We start from the raw sequence: 17,907 nt of genomic DNA, 5'->3' as shown, positions 1-17,907 counted from the left end.
ATCACAAACAAACAAACGAATATAATCGTTGCCAGGATATAACGGCTAATTGTTGTAATTTAAAAAAATTGCCAGATCACAAATTTCCAAATTATTATTGATATTAAAAGACGTGTGCTTAGTTGTCAATTTATGGCTACTCTGATCATATAGGATATTGTGATATAGATTATAAGAGTAAAATAATATATTAATGAGGCAGATAAACTTGTTGTTTGTGCTAATAATAATAATTATTATTAGACGCTTCTCAGTGGTCAATTGTATGATTAGACTGATCTACTGTGATATAGAATTAATAGAAATGGTATAATTCCGATTTAACAAATGACTAGTGTATTAATGAATAACACTAACAATTGAGGCCATCCAAGAGTGTTATAGGCTAAATTGAGACTCCATTCTGCCAGTGGAACGGTCATGTGTATGCAGACAGGGATTATACTAGAATAGGGAACATTCTCTGATGACCAATGAAGAACTTGATTGCTAATTCTCCTGAGTAAAAGAAGAAATAAAAGAAGAAAATCGGAAAGGTTTTTGACCGGATAGACTAGACTTGTTACATTACTTCATCCCTATGTGATTCTGGCATAATTTCACGCGTTTTTAAATAACCCCTAAGCCATGATTATGAGTAACTGTTGTACTTGAAACTGTAATTGTTTGGCTATTATTATTGTTTGGCTACTATTATTATGTACATTGAGATATGCTGGTGTACCCTTATCATAAATAGGGCAGTATGTTTAATTGTGTTCGAAGCCACAAAAAAACATTTACAGCTTTGAGTGATTGTTGCTGGTACGGTTCTAGTAATATATGTATACGATAAGGCGTTTTCATTCATGGAAGATCTCTGCTCAACATCGCTGTGAGACACCGAAAGAATTAATGTAAGTATACTTTTTCGCGCTTTTTAACGTACTTGCGAAAATAAAGTCTGCAACGAAACATTTTGATTGACGATAGTTTTGGAAATCGATTATTGTTTGTTCTAATGTGATAAACATTTAGCTCTTTTATCTATGTATTTTGAGTTGCTTCAGCTCCAGCCATACTTGATCAGGTGTAATTACGTTTAAGATTCTCAGTGGTTTCACGATTTTAGGTCTAATAATGAAAAACAGCAAATTTGAACAGATTTTACAGAGCTAGTTTTTAAAATTCTTCTCGTGGGCGTTGGCCTCCCTTAGAGGTATATTATGTACCTGTGAGAGACACTGTAGGTAGGCCACTCGACTCATAGACTCCCGTGGCATATGTTGCTCTTTTTATCAAGAACATATAAGATAAATGTCATGGGGTCTAAACACTGATAAATAGATTCCATAGCAGATGGAAAGAGAGAGGCAGTTAGGACTATACATTTTTTTAGGACCCGGATCATCATAGGTCTAATAATGACATTTTTGTTATTCAATTTCTATTTATAGGCCATGGCGAGTTCGAGAGCAGACGACAAAACTACAGACGATAGTGGTAACCAACCCGATTCGAATAAATCATCGCATTGTACACAAACGTGGAAGAATAAATTGGCAAATGTTGTAAATCGACTGAAACGCTCAGCTCTGTTCGAAATGTCAAACATGATTGTGTATGACGTCAGTGGGACGGACGTTTACACCGTTACAGACGCAATCGAAAGAACATCGCGCGCAAAAGTACCGTAATCGTCGCCGTGTGAACAGAACTCAAATTTAATATTTTGTAAATATCGTCATAAAGAGGAAGGATCAAAGATTATAATATACAGTATTCAACTTTCAAACGTAATCAAACTTTCGGAAAAGGTAAAAACAGAAGTCTACCACATGAAGTTTATCGTTTGTCAAAACAAGTACTTTTTTATTCGATTAATTTTGCTGCTGGGCAAAGCTCACACGGCGGCCGTTTCTATTATGATTAACTTCTACATGCGTATTATTTACACTGCTTTATGAAAGCACATGTCTACGTTCGATATAGAACCGTTGATTTACATACATTTATATCCGAATTTATCTGCTGGCATGAATAATTTATATGATTGTTGTATTCCAATTTGTATCTAATTAACATATAATAATTGTTATTGTATTCATTTTATTGAGAGCTAATAACAAATACTGTATCTATATAATAAATTCAAATTGCATTTGATTAACTTTAGAGTTTTAAATGTGAATCATGCTCAGTTTTGCTATATTATTGGGGACACTTCCCGTGAGGAAAATATGTGTGAACACTATAGCCAATCCCGTGAGAGATAACCTATTAAGGGGACACAGTATTGGACTCCCAATGTGTCGTGTCCTCGTTTCATTCCCACTATAGACACAACAAAAAGACGCAACGCAAGTGATTCGACCAATCACAAGCGATGGATTATTTTAACTGTTGCTTGTCATTGGTCCAACGCGTTTACGTCCTTGCGCTGTGAACTACTGTACTTATATTTACGAACTTTGCATTTGGATTATACCATTTTCAAACCAGGGGAATGGCCCAACACAGCATTTTTCCCTACACCTTATTGAACAGTATGCTTCTTTTAAAAATACCCTCAAAACAATAGTTAAATCTGGACAACCAAAAGTTTAATTAGAAAAAAAAACTTAGCTTAGATAACATCCTTTTAAAATTCTGTTTACTTTTATACAATATTTACATCTAACATATCTTCACTGGTTAATCTCAATTTGTTTCATTATAAACCTTATCTTTTTTTTCAAAAGTCAAGGATCTTAGAAACATTATACACAGACAAGTAACGTATTGCCAAGATAACCTTTCTTTTAAAGTACAGTAGTAGGACTACTTAACCGGCCCAGCTCATCTTCTGTGTTAACACACTTGTTCATGAGTATTGATAAAGTCCACTATCCAAACTTGACGCAATTTCAAGCAAAAAGGTAAACAGTTTTATTCATTTTTATAGGCCGACCTTAAGCTCTGTCTACACTATCAAACTTCATGTGACAAAAAAAGTGATGTGCCCATATATGGGCACGATGATGTCATTTCATTACCATATTCGGGCATATCACTACCTTCACAACACTTTTTTTTCCAAAGTAAACAGAGCTTAATATAGTAAGTCAAGACATTTGAAATGTCCAAAAGTTTATGAATCATGTACAATTTAGTGTTTTTTTGCAATAGATGGGTCAAAGTTCAAGCCAGTGAAACATCCTCGTATTTTCTAACATGATTTTAAACAGCTGCATAGATCACACTTCAGATGTGTCATGTGGTTGGTCGATTTGGTTTCAAGATCAATTTTCCAGTCTGCCAGAAAAAAAAATTAATCAAAAGAAAGAAAAAACCAAAATTTTCCTCTTTAGTGATGTTTGCTTTTACTTATTGATTTTTTTTTACTTATTGATTGGACAATACTTACATCATCACATGACATGGTAAAGTCTCCGAGGACTAGTCGGCATCGTGATGTTATACTTCATTAAACATTAAGAAAAACTTGGTACTGTACTGAACACTGATTTCAACAATAAATATCCACATTATTTTGTAAGAACTTACTGCAAAATATTGGAATGGCTGTGTACATCAATAGGCTATTTGTATGGTTGCGTGGTCCAGTGTATATGCTGGATCGGGACCAACGCTCATTGCAATGTGTCCTTAAGCAAGACACTTTACAACCGTTTGCCTCGCTCCACCCAGGTGTATAAATGGGTACCTGGTAGGTATACACAACTGCACTGATTACTACCTGCATATTATGGGAGGGTGCTGTCCATATGGGTTTGATGCAATGACCTGGGCAATAATGTATTTAAGTGCTTAGAGGCTTTGAGCATTAAGACATCTTTAGACACTTTATGTAAGTTTGCCTCTCTCCAACTAGGTGTACAAATGGGTACCTGGTAGGTATATATGTGCTGATTACTGGCAGCATATTATGGGAGGGAGCTGTCCATACGTGTTTGATCGAATGACCGGGGTAATAATGTAAAGTGCTTATTAGAGGCTTTGAGACATATTATTTGATATCACATTTTTATTTTAAAACACAACAATTACTGAATTTAATATTAATAAAAAGGATACATCGCTGGTGCTACTACTCTTTTATGAATACCAAACAAAAATAGGAGAACCAGCGTCACGCAACTAAAGGCAAAGAACGGATGATTTTGTAACGATTGCACAAATGAGACCTGTTCAAAAGAAAATAACAATTTATGATAAATATAAAACGCTGGTGATTCCCTTTCTCGAAAAAAACCTCGGTAAAGCTCTGTCTACACTATCAAACTTGATGTGACAAAAAAATTTGATGCGCTCATATATGAAATTGATGATGTCACATCATTACCATACTTGGGTATACAAAGTTGGGCACATCACACTTTTTTTGTCAAACTAATTTGATAGTGTAGACAGAGCTTAAGAATAAATGTATTTGTGTATTTTTGAGAAAGAACCTGGCCTACTGATGAATACAGCTGATATTGTACCTGTCGAGTGTTTTCATCTTTCAGCCATTGCCAAGCTCCGACAGCTGTACAGACGGTAACTACGATTAATAAAACTGTAAACAAAATAATGAGAAATTATTAAATTTTGTAAATACACATTATACTATTGATTGTAAACAAATCAATGCATTTCTTGAATTTATTATTTTTATTTCATGTAGGCATATTATAGTAGGGCTTATGCCCACTATGTAAATGGTATATGGTAAAGGAAAGTCTAACTAGTCTGGCCTAATGCCTATTCTATTATTTATATCATATGATTCATGAATGTAAATAAATATAAAACTCTTACCTCGCCATTTTCTAGTTGATGGACCAAGAAATGTAATATATTCAGTTAATCGTCTTTCAAATGCTTTGAGATCTGTTATATAAAAAAAAACAATACAATCATTAAAAGGCCAGGCCCATCCATAGTCTATCATCACCAGCAGAAAGGTCACCAGGGAGGCACCCATCACATTCCTGTCTCTGCTGAATGTACGGTAGGAGGCCTAGCTAGTCCACACCACCAACTCAACTGATTCAAGCCTTACTAGTCTAGTCCTGCAAAATCGGAGCGAGATAAGATTAAGGATATTGTTATACATATTTACCTTCAGTCTGTATTTGATCTTTTGACATTCTGACTATATACAAACGTCAAAATCGATACTTTTCATCTAAAAATGTTCCCTTTTCTCTTTCGCTCTCTTTTTACTGTGTGATTTGTTTCCGTTGTTGAGGGCGCAATTTACATAGAATCTCTGTCGTACTCGATAGTAGGTACCATCTGATTTGTCGAAATAATAGATATGACCAATCAACGCACGTGTATTCTGATTAGAGAGAAAGAGTTGTGTATCGCGCTGACCACCACGGGGCATCATACTTCAATAAATGATTGGTAAGTTTTTTGTCAAATCAGCCTAAATAATTGTTGTAAAATATGACCCTTTATTCATCAAATATACATATTTGTGTATACTACTTTCAAATATGAATATTGATTTATATGACAGTGTGTTTTTTATTAAATTTAAAGATTATTTTGTGAGTTTTTAAGTCAATTAAGAAAAGGAGATCCACCATGATGCGGTAGGTCTAGGCTAGGCTTAGCTAGCTCGCCATCGTGTCTCTAACCAGAGAGGCCTATGTTGTTGTCGTGTGTGTGTGCGCGCGAATCGAAGACGGTGATACATTCTTGGGCTTAACACTTAACGGCGCCAGTAGTTTCCCGAGTGATGATTAAAAATGTATACATACGGATTGGATTAATAATAATAAATACAGGCCTATCGGGCCTACTACTAGGATTTAAGTATTAAATTATTATTATTAATATTAATAAAACTGCTTGCAGGCAATCATTACTAGGAAATTTGTAAAACTAAACAAAATTAATGAGGTACTGGTTGTACACCTTGTCTAGCTAGCTAGACAGTGAACCTTTATATGCATACGTTTATTTACTAAACATATTTGTGATTTTATTTACTTACTTTAGATCGAACTTTAACACTTAAACTAGGCAAATATTAAGTATCATGAACTTTGACATCTCGAGCGAAGAAGGGGCCACTAGCCGAGTCTTTGTTGGTAACCTGAACTCCGACATCACAAGCAAACAAGATTTGACCAACAAATTTAGGGTCTACGGAAAAGTAGTGGGTAAGAAAGCATTTATTTTTCTACAAAAGTTTGTGATATGATTTGATATCAGAAGTTTACTAAACTGTGTATTATTTGTTGCTACATACAAGGTGAACTTCCTTAACACTAATGTACTTTTAATTTGTATGACCCACTATACGACCCCCAGAGAGAGAGGTGCCTCATTTACAAATAATTACTGACGCAGGGGTGCATAAAAAACCTAGATGGTACGTCACATCAATGAACAAGGTGTGTCAATGTCCATCACTTTACCACCCACCATATCATAAACAACATGGTCACAGTGTGTCAAAATGGGTGCGTCACGGTCACCTACGTAAGGCACATTTTTTACACATGAGTGCGTCATGGTATTCTTAAGGTATGACGCACATCGGACAAATGACGCACCTCTCATATAGTGGCTCATACAATTGACAAGTGCATTAGGAAAACAAATACAAAGCATCAAAATTATAATAAACAACAATAATTAAAATGGGTGCGTCATGGTCACCTAAAGCTAAGGCACCTTTTTGATGCATGAGTGCGTCATGGTATTCATAAGGTATGATACACATCGGACAAATGACGCACCTCTCCCGGGGGTCGTATAGTGGGTCATAAAATTGCATAAGACAACAAATACAAAGCATAATAAACAAAATTATAATAAACAACAATAATTAATAACAAAAATTATTTTGTAAATAAATTGTTTTAGGAGTTGCTATTCATAAAGGATATGCCTTTGTTCAATTCAACTCTGAAAAAGAAGCACAAGAGGCTGCTAGCAGAGAGACAAACACAATGTACAGAAACAAACGAATAGGTAAGCTTTATAATAACAGCCAACATAATAAATATACACCTACTATAATGCACTACCTGTATGCTCAAAAACTTTGTTCCATAAAGGCTTGAAGACTGTAAATAAATAAATCACTTTCTCTTTATAAACTAAGTCCAAAAATCTTATTTATGTCCTCTAAAGCTCTGTCTACACTATCAAACTTTATGTGAATTTGATGTGCCACATGATGATGTCATATCATACCATATTTGGGCATATCACAAACTAGTTTTATAGTGTAAACAGAGCTTTGTGGTTGTCAAATAAATTGCATGGCTGAAATCAGTATTTATTTATAATGTGTTATTTAGTTGCTCCTATAATTTAAGTTTTATTTTTAAATGTTTAGAATGTAATGTTGCTGCTGATAAGAAAAAGCGACATCAAGATCAAGACAGAAATGACAGAAATAAAAAATATGGCGGCAGGGAACGGGAAAGAGGATCCTCAGATTACAGGTAAGAAACGTTTGATGTTAGCATATAAATTTGAGCTCTTTATTAAGTAGTGATATCCCCAAATATGGTAGTGATATCCCCAAATATGCTAGTGATATCCCCAAATATGGTAGTGATGTGACATCATTTTGTTCATATATGGGCACATCATATTTTTTTGTCTACATAGTCTAGACAGATCTTTAGGATTAAGTGTTTGGGCCACTCAACTGTGAGTGTAATTAAAAGCAGTTTTACTGTATATATGTGAGGGCGTGTGGCGCTGTGTGTTGGACGTTCGAGGTTCGAATCCAACTCTCGCCGCATTGCTTGTATCCTTAGGCAAGATACTTGACTTACGTTTGCCTCTCTCCACCCAGGTGTATAATTGGGAACCCGGTTAGATCAAGACACAACTTTGCGCTGATTACTAGCTGCATATATGGGAGTATATTTCCATAGGTGTTTGATCAGGAAATGACTGGGGTAATAATGTTCAGCGCATTGAGAGCTTGCTTATATGCGCTATATAAGAATGAACTACTACTACTACTACATCCATGAATGTGCACTTGGGGTTAGGTTAAGCTTTCAACCATTGATAGCAGTGACCTGAACCTAATCTTATTGATAGGTGTGAAAGTGCAGTAAGGAGTGAGTGGCCGAGCGGTTTAGACAGTGGAACCGTAATTATGTAGCCGTAACATCGGCAAGGGTTCGAGGCTCACTTGCTCCATAGTTCTGGTGGTAGAACAAGCTTCTGGGATAAGGAATATTAACCGTAGGTCCAGTGTACACATCTAGCTCATGTGCACTTTAGGAACCTAGTACATCTTTCTAGACGAGTAAGGGGTTACCCCGGTGTACTAGTACACACATAACCAGGCCCTCTGGGAGACCAGTCTTTAACTGAAGAGGTTACCCAGTATAAATAAATAATAACAAACAGTCATATAGTGTATGTTAGAATATTTGGATGATGTGCACCTATAAAATATTGATTTTTATGTTTTCTTCTTCAGTAGAGATCGTGAGTTTGATCGTTATCCAGAGTTTGACCGTGGTCCAGCTGGGAGACGTGATCGTTCTCCAATACGAGATTCATACGACTCGTCGTTCAGAGACCGTGCTCCTCCAAGACGTGATGAACCTGCAAGGTATTTTTCGTTTTTATTTATTTTGAGATATACCAGCCAGAGAGAGCGGTATAGTAATACTGTAAGAGGCATCAGAATAGCATGTGACATTAAAAAATTTATATCCACCAGGAGGGACCGAGATCGTGATCCTTACTACGCTGACGGAATGAGACCAGATTCACGTAGGGAACCGGCTGAACAGTACGGGAGACGTCCAGGAAGGGATAGGTTCGATCCGATTTTAGATCGAAGGGATCCAGCCTTTCGAGATGATCGAGAACTACCTCGGGAAAGAGATGATTACCGGTATTGTTTTTAATATTTTTTTAATAAGAAATTAGATCATTTTGAAAATGTACAAAATGAATATTAATTAATTCAGTTTGAATATTCATTAGTAGGGTGTGAATATTAATTTCTACCTTTCAGAACAATCGGCTTGGAAAGAAGATAATTTTTCAGTTTTAATTTTTGCTTTGTTTACTTTTTTCTAACATGGTCTTTACTGTTTGTGAACCTGATTCGCTAATCATATACATGACCCTCTAGTCTTCCTTACAGACGAGATCCGTATGACAGAGATTACGATCGGCGTCTACCACCAGCTCCGGCTCCTCCCCCCGTTAATGAGTTTGAAACTCCAATTGATGCTGAGATATTGGTGGTTGATAAACAGCAAAGGTGAGACATGGCATCAATGATTATTAAGCAATAACTTAACTTATTGATTGTTAAGCAATAACTTAACTTATTGATTGTTAGGCAATAACTTAACTTATTGATTATCAATCAATAACTGAACCTATTGATTATTAATCAATAACTGAAATTATTGACTATTAATCAATAACTGAAATTATTGATTATTAATCAATAACTGAACTTATTGATTAATAATAGCTGAACTTATTGGTTATTAAGTAATAACTGAACTTATTGATTATTAATCAATAACTGAACTTATTGATAATTAATCAATAACTGAACTTATTGATAATTAATCAATAACTAAACTTATTGGTTATTAATCAATAACTGTACTTATTGACAATTAATCAATAACTGAACTTATTGACGATTAATGAATAACAACTTATTGATTATTAATCAATAACTGATTATTAATCAATAAGAAAAGTAAAACTTGCTCATAGTTTTTTAAAAAGGCGTTAAATTTATCTTCAGAGCGTATGCCGAGATTGTGGAACGGCGCCTCAAGGAGCAGGCTTTAAGTGTTGGAATGATATTCATCAGTCAGGAACTGACGTTGGCCAAGGCCATGGAAGATGTCACTCGTCGGGATGTGCTGTATGCCGTTGTCGTAACTAGCCAACATGAACTACATCGTTCTGTAACGCTCAACATATTACATGGCACACCTCAAGGTAAGAACTTTGTTAACTATTTATGTGAGAAGAACCATATAACAACTATAAACAAAATGCCATGTCGGCCAAAAATCGTTTTCTAACATAGTTTTCTAACCGGTACAAGTAGCAGAATCGGCACGTTATTTTTGTGCACATGCGTGATGTTGTATGCTTCGAGATTCGGCCTTTATTAAAAAGGAAAATTCGGATACATTTTCCAACAAACACGTAATTATTTTGTATTTTTCACATTCTTAATCTTATACAATCGTCGACACCTTTTTTGATAACTTTCGCGTTTTAATACCATTATTGGATACAAGCTAAAGCGTTACTGGTTTTTATGATCACTTCGTCATCGTAATATTTTCAAAATGATCGGACATTTTCTCATCTTTAGTTGTTTTTTTTTTCAGAAATCTTTTTTACACTTTACATTTATTTTTATACACGGTTTCAATGATATTGATACATTGTTTGTAAATATATTTTTGCTCTTTAAACCTTTGTACAAGCCGTGAGTAAACCAATTTTATTTAAAGCATGTATTTTGATTGTATTAGTGTGTTATGTTACATGATCACTACGAAATCTGGAAGAAGAAATAGATTTTTATAGTCGTGTTACATTTTCACTTTATCCTACGAATCCTACAAAACATTTTAAGAGTGGTTTAGATTTTCTAGTCGTCTGTCTTTGTTATTTATCCTACAAAATCTGGAAATAAACAAAACATTTTAAGAGTGTTTTTTTTTTATAGATTTCATTCGATAATTTTACTTTATCCTACGAAATTCTGAATAGGCAAAAAAAAAATTATAATAGCGTTTTTTAAAATAGATTTTTGTAGTTGTGTTACATTTTCACTTTATCCTACGAAATCCATATTAAGCAAAACATATTATTAGTGTTTAAGATTTTCTAGTCGTCTTCTATATTTATTCTACGATATCGGGAAATAAAACATTTTAAGAGGGGCTTTTTTTATATATTTTCAGGCTACAGTTTTACTGTCGTGTTACACTTTTACTTTATCCTACGAAATTCGGAATATGCAACAAAAAAAACAGCATTTTTTAGATTTTTATAATCTAACATTTTCGTTTTATCCTACGATTCGGAAAATATCGTAAGAGTTATTTAGTTTTTTTGTTGTCCTGTTACAAAAACAATTTAAGAGCGTTTTTTAAAAATAGATTTTTATAGTCGTGTTACATTTTCACTTTATCCTACGAATTCTGAAATGCGCAAAACATGTTAAGAGCAGTTTAGATTTTTTAAAGTTGTCTTACTTTTTACTACAAATCCAAATTGTACGATTTTAAGAGCGGTTTAGAATTTATAGTCGTGTTACATTTTCGTTCCTACGAAACTTAAACTTTTATAGTTGTGTTTTCAATTTTATATTTTCTAATAAATGCGCAGATTTTTACAATATAGAAGATTTTTTCCAATCATATTTTTTTTTCGATTGGCGCAAGTACAAAATTTTACTCAAGATTTTGTAAAATACTATCCACTATATACAAGATTTTCATAGTTGTATTTAGTGGGCAAAAAAATGCAATGACATGGTTCCGAACTCTATGTTGAAGGGTTTTTGGAACTTAATTGTGGATTCGGCAAGCCGAGTAAAAACTTTGAAATCTATTAGGTATAAAGATGAACAAAGTTACAGAACAAAAATGAACAAAGTTACAGAACAAAAATGTACAACACTACAGAACATACAGGCACAAACAATTTTACCAAAATTTCAAAAATATGTAAGATGGGTGGTTTAATATTTTGGTAAAATGAATGACGTAAGAATGTATAAAATGGTAAGTGTTGAAATGATGCTGTCAGGATAGCTCCAGTTATCGTTGGTAAGTCGTTAATTCGTTCTAAACAATGAATTTCTTCCGCTGTTTTCTTTTTCAGGATTTTAACTCTTCACCGTTTCTATTTTATTTAACCAGAACATCGAAATATGCCGTTAGAAGATGCGATGAAGCTTATAGTAAAAAACTTTGATAACTATATGCAAGCATTGCGAGAAAAGAAAGGAGAAAAAATGGCTGCTGCTGCTCCTCCTCCGCAGCCTTTACCGCCTCCCACGTTACCAGCTATCATACCGGAACCCGTGGATGAGCTTACGATTCCACAGCTTTTGAATCTACTTGCGGACGAAAGGCAGTTGACGGTCCTTGAAATGACGCGTGTAATTAATCATTTGTCCCAAGTCCGTAAAAAAATGATGGATGTTCAGGGTGTGACGGTTTCTCCAGGTAATCAGTTTAAAATTTAATCATTTAGATTAAAATGTATTATTTTTTTAATAACTAGTCTTATCAATTTTTTATCAATTTAATATACTGTAATAACAGTGTTCCGCTTCATTAATTTTTAAATTGCTTATTTACAGTTCTTGATGTTGCAGCTCCTCCCACTAAACCAGAAGGTCCAGCGACCAGCAGTACACAAGCACTGCAGGCAAAGATCCTAAATACGTTCTCATCAGCTGGTGGAACGACCAACAACTCTGGCCCATCACCTGTTGTGAATCCAGCTCCACCAGTAGTAGAACCTCCCAAACCAGTCGCCCCCAAATTGTCGGCAGCGGCGGCTGCAGCAGCAGCTGGAGACCTATCTGGTGCTAACCTAAATCTAGACAACCCAAATATTCAGAAGGCACTCAATAGCCTTATTCAGATAAAACCAAATGTTCTTAGAAGTTTAGTTGGCAGCACGATGACAGACACCAAACCCACAGTGGCAACTGCTGACAGCCTTAAACCATTGATGTCTATACAGCCGTCGATGTCTGGACAACAATTGATGTCTGGACAACAATCGATGTCTGGACAACAATCGATGTCTGGACAACAATCGATGTCTGGACAGTCATCACATAATCCTTATGAACAATACCAACAGCAACTACAACAACAGCAGCAGCAAATCCTCCAGCAGCAGCAGCACATGCAAGAGCAGCAGCAGCAGAACTTCAATCAGCAGAATTTCAGTCAGCAGAACTTCAACCAGCAAAACCAGATGGCATTTTCTCGAGGTTCAGCTTCACAACAGCCTTTTAATGGACCTACTGGATTTTCTTATCCTCAACAACAGCAACAAGGAAACTATCAGCAGCAGCAGCAGTCATATTACGGAGGTCAAAGGTACTAAGTTCATGAGGTCAAAGGTACTAAGTTCATGAGGTCAAAGTTCAGGATTTATCTTCAACAGCAACAAGGAAACTATCAGCAGCAGCAGTCATATTATGGATGTCAAAGGTACTGAGTTCATAAGGTCAAAGTTCAGAGCTACAAAGTTCAAGAGCTGCAAGTTTCAGGTCAGAGATGCAAAGTTAAAGAGAAAGAAAGAATTGTCCACGCCCACTATACTACTAGAGTATTCTGTAGAGGAGAAATTATCTGTTCTGATATCTCTAATTGGATTTCTTCAAGATAAGGCTTAGATTCAGTATTGTAAAATAGATGTTTCACAGTCATTTTATACAGATAACGCTTTTTTAAATACTGTATTGTATGTAAAAATAGTAACATGACCATTACATGATTTACATAACACATATGGTTTAGGAAAAATGTTTATTTATATTCAAAATAAATGTGTTTTTATTGACGCCATTGATGTTAATATAAACGTACATTTGCCATAGATATTATTTGATTTTTAAATTTGGAATGTTATCTTTAATATGGAGTATGCATTTGTTTTAAAATTTAAATAAGACAGTTATGTGTATTTCACAATATTTTAGTAGTCAATTGATAGAGTATCTTTTTGTAATAAAATGTATCATTATGCCTAGCACAATAATATGGTCATCATGTTGCGAATACATTCTCGAGGTGTTCTTGCTAACTGATATTGTGTGATGTTTCTGTTTTGATTAGTCAACCTGTAATCATGTCAAGAAATAAATACCATTTTCTCGACAGGGATCATTTGAATTTACTGAATTTGAATAAAAAAGTACACCAGTTCCATAATTTGTTTGTGTTTGGTAAAATCCGTTGATTTTTCAGCAAAAATTATTGTGGGAAAATGTCTGCGAATTTCGGATTTTGTACAAATGCATATGTTTGATACATATAATGTGTATGATACTGAAGATATTTTTGAATTATCTATGGAGATCTATCTATGTATAAATAACATCGTTATTATGGAATGTGTGATTTTTATCAAAAGCTTGGAATCAGAATGTCCAGTATCAGTATGTACTGGTGACATCGAAGACGCCGAATACAAATTGTACTTTATTGTGTCGTGTTTGATACATGTTGTTTGATACATATTTTATGACACTAAAGATAGTTTTGAATTATATATGCAGATATGCATACAAAACAACATCGTTATTATGGAATGTGTGATTTTTATCAAAAGCTTGGAATCAGAATGTCCATATTTAGTCGTTTCAGCTTTTTATGAATCGTCTTGATATCTGTTCGTTCGAAATTTTTTGCTGTTTTTTACCTCCTAATTATGGTCAGTTTAGGCCTACACACTTGTTGAACACAAGGAGGCAACTCCGGTTTCTATCATTATAGAGTTCTGCGCTTACCCGTGTGGTTGTAAAAAGCAATATTTGTTTCCAAGAAGAATTTTAGATGTGATAATGTTCTTAAGCAATTGTCAATGTTTGTAAATAATGCTAGACTTGAAATCAGCCGTTGTAGCTTTGCTAGATTGAAAAGTTTCAAGTTGATGGCAGTTTAGAAAATAAGAAAGTTCTGTAAGAAAATAAAACATGTTTTTGTAACGAAATTATTTGTTGTTTGTGTTATTTTTTCGTTAACTGAAAATGGAGAAGGAAATAAAAATACATGCAACTCTTGCCGGACACCGATACAACTTGAAACTCAACAAAACCGGACCTTTCTCAATGAAAACTACCAGATTTTTCAGAAAAGCCGGAATGTGACACAGGAGATGTCATGACGTAATGAGAAGGTCATATTATAATTGTTTGTCATATAATCATGATATATCTACTTGATTTTGTTTTGTATGTTTTAGCATTTCCAGCATTTGTGCTAATTAAAAAGAACATTGTTATTTTCTTTAATACATGCACCTCTTGCCGGACACCGATACAATTTGAAACTCAACAAGAACGGACCTTTCTAGAGAAGCCGGAATGTGACCCAGGAGATGTCATGACGTAATGAGACAGTCATATTATAATTGTTGTTATATACAATCATGATATCTACTTGATTTTGTTTTGTATATTTTAACGTTTTCAGCATTTGTGCTAATAAAAGAGAACATTGTTATTTTCTAAATATCTTTTTGTAATATTAAAACGAGTCGTTGGTTTATTTGTGTGATTTTCTTTTTAGTAAAGATATCTCGTCCTGATCGAATGTTGCAGGTGCGGTGTCCTTTATGTTACGCCCTCTTTTGTTCTTGTCAGAATGAGCACGTGTTTTAAAGGTCATTGACCAGTTTCAAATATAATTGTTTTAGGCCTATTGTATGCCACACAATAGGCTAACTCATCTTTTACTGGTTTTCATTAGAGACGTTGCACACACTAACGCCATATAATGCCCATATATTTTGAGCGTGACGTTTGAGAATGACGTTTTGACTCGACAGCGGCGCGTCGTGAAAACGAAAGGTTTCTGATTGCTCAACCACAACATATTAAAAGAAGTTTATGATCGTTTTTTAAAGTTTTATCAATTTTATTTTATGTTTTTAGTCATTTTTCCTTGAACCTTATTATTATTTTTTCAGGCAAAAGATACATTTTACAAAATATAATAAAACAAGAAGAAAATATAAAATCATATAGTCTCTAGCTGCCAGGAAAGCACAAAAGCAGCCTAAGCCACTGTCACCAATTAGGTGTGTAGCTCCAACCATAGACTACTAAATAAGTAATACAAATAATACCAGGTTCTTAACAAATTCATTCATATTCAAATCTGTGTTTGCCCGTTGTGACGTCAGCAACCGGATTAATGTGCTTGAATGAAGAGCTTTTATCTGAACATCTTTCGGATGGGATTTTTCTTTGGTTTATTTTTCTCATTGACATTCGACGATAACGCAATAAAGTACTTTATCGGGGCTGTGTAAATTTGATCACGAAACGATAGTTTTGAAGCAAGGACGATAAGCCTGGAAAAGGGGGTTTAGTACCGCAATAAGGCAAGATTTATTTGATTTATTTGATCATTTTTCCGGATTGTCTATGCATATTTGTATTTACATTATTAAACAAATTGAATTTGATATCTGGTGAAAACAATAGGTCAGGAGCATCGTCACAGAATATTGTCTCAAACCCCTGTAAAGTAGGTCTACATACGGGCCTTCGCCATATACAATAGGAAACTTCAATCCCCACACGTATGCGTACATAGTACTGGTGACACCGAGGACGGCGAATACAGCATTCTAGAACGTCCAGCATCGACAAAGATTGTCTCAAACCATGTAAAAGAGGTCTGACGGGCCTACATAGTACAATATTGGTAACTTTAATCCCCACACTTATACGTACCATGGAGTAAAGACGTGCACAGTAGGAGGACGGCGAATACAACATTCTAGAACGTTTAGCATCGTCAAAGAATATTGTCTCAAACCCCTGTAAAATAGGGATTACATACGGGCCTACGTAGTACAATATTCGCCATAAATACAAAGGCAACTTCAATTCCTACGTATACAGTACTGGTGAAATCGAGGACGGCGAATACAGCATTCTAGAACGTTTAGCATCCTCAAAGAATGTTGTCTCAAAACCCTGTAAAATAGGCCTACATACGGTCCTACGTAAGCCTATTACAATATTCGCCATATACATAGGTAACTTCAATCCCCACACTTAAATACGTTACGCAGTACTGGTGACATCGAGGACGGCGAATGCAACATTCTAGAGAACGTCTAGCATCGTCAAAGAATATTGTAAGCCCATGGAAGAAGCAACATTTTCCCATGGGGAAAACTGTTCACTCTTCCCTGAAGATAAAATGTATATTTTCGTGTTGACCATTTAAAGTAGACCTAGAACTTGACAGCAAACACAAGTATTATTTTATCGGTTTATCTTTTAATTTGAAATTATTCAGGTTGTCGGGTCATTATCCGAGCGTGCATGAGTGACGTAACAAAGAAAAATTGATTATATTTTTGTACTATTCTATTTGCCATAGATAACAATAAAACACGTTGAAAGTGTGTTGGTTTGAATTATTTTAAGACATGCTTCTTTGCATTATAACATCTTGAAGTTTTCCCACAACTTTTTTTCTAAACAGTTTTTTGTTTTCGATGGAATAGGCCTACTGGCCAAACCACAGTGGCGAATCCAGGTTTTGAAATATGGGCTAAGGTGTTCACTGAGTGTCTAAACATGATAAAACAAGTGCTGAACTTCACGCAATGCGGGGTGTTTTCTTTGTTGAAATTCGAAATGTAGGTGTCCCGCCCTGCTATGAACCCAATTTTCCATTACTGTAGACCTATTTATTTGAATAAACACCCCGCTCTGAATAAACTCCCCCTCCCCATTAGCACATCGTTTGGACTAAACGCCCCGCTCTGAATAAACTCCCCCTCCCCATTAGAACGTCGTTTGGAATAAACTCCCCCTCCCCATTATAACATCGTCCCACACTCATGCATATACAATATATTGTATTACAACACAGTCCTATTTGTAGTAGAATTCATTAAATGACATGATCTACAATTTACCAAGCATTTTGATACAATTTTTACTCTATTTTATCACTTCTTGATATTAATTGTGTTGTATTTTTCATAACTAGTGATATTATACATGTTACCATATAACACCCAACCAACTTAAAATAAATGTGTTATCCGATAATGATTAGGCCTATGTATAAAATTTAATGTACTTTCATATATATTTTTTTTAATTTATATGATTTAAACTTAACTTTGGAATGTTGGTATATAATATATTTTGATGGTATTTTCATT

General features: G+C 34.7%; 2 protein-coding genes across 4 annotated transcripts; one reads left to right on the top strand and one right to left on the bottom strand.

Annotated features, from left to right (window-relative positions):
• Positions 1 to 2,567: 2,567 nt before the first annotated feature.
• Positions 2,568 to 5,228, bottom strand: LOC144850141 (nuclear envelope phosphatase-regulatory subunit 1-like). The gene is made up of 6 exons (XM_078707352.1): positions 5,087 to 5,228; positions 4,783 to 4,854; positions 4,467 to 4,540; positions 4,057 to 4,166; positions 3,386 to 3,440; positions 2,568 to 3,273 (listed from the first exon to the last, which is right to left on the bottom strand). The coding sequence occupies exons 1-6, from the start codon at positions 5,112 to 5,114 to the stop codon at positions 3,232 to 3,234; spliced, it is 381 nt and encodes a 126-aa protein (XP_078563478.1). The 5' UTR covers positions 5,115 to 5,228; the 3' UTR covers positions 2,568 to 3,231.
• Positions 5,229 to 5,275: 47 nt separating this feature from the next.
• Positions 5,276 to 14,703, top strand: LOC144849623 (uncharacterized). 3 transcript variants are annotated; one of them, XM_078706593.1, is made up of 10 exons: positions 5,276 to 5,376; positions 5,977 to 6,140; positions 6,850 to 6,957; positions 7,328 to 7,436; positions 8,438 to 8,572; positions 8,684 to 8,860; positions 9,104 to 9,235; positions 9,740 to 9,939; positions 11,886 to 12,194; positions 12,332 to 14,703. In XM_078706593.1, exons 2-10 carry the CDS (start codon positions 6,017 to 6,019, stop codon positions 13,090 to 13,092), a joined length of 2,055 nt encoding a protein of 684 aa, XP_078562719.1. In that variant the 5' UTR covers positions 5,276 to 5,376; positions 5,977 to 6,016; the 3' UTR covers positions 13,093 to 14,703. The 3 variants fall into 3 exon arrangements, with proteins under 3 accessions (XP_078562719.1, XP_078562721.1, XP_078562720.1); XM_078706595.1 differs by having other exon boundaries at positions 5,278 to 5,376; positions 9,116 to 9,235; XM_078706594.1 differs by lacking the exon at positions 5,276 to 5,376 and adding an exon at positions 5,550 to 5,567.
• Positions 14,704 to 17,907: the final 3,204 nt, after the last annotated feature.

The sequence above is a fragment of the Antedon bifida genome, chromosome 8 (assembly GCF_963402885.1).
Source record: "Antedon bifida chromosome 8, ecAntBifi1.1, whole genome shotgun sequence".
Taxonomy (NCBI): domain Eukaryota; kingdom Metazoa; phylum Echinodermata; class Crinoidea; order Comatulida; family Antedonidae; genus Antedon; species Antedon bifida.
The sequence above is the reverse complement of the archived record's forward strand: the minus strand, read 5'-3'. Positions and strand labels throughout refer to the sequence as shown.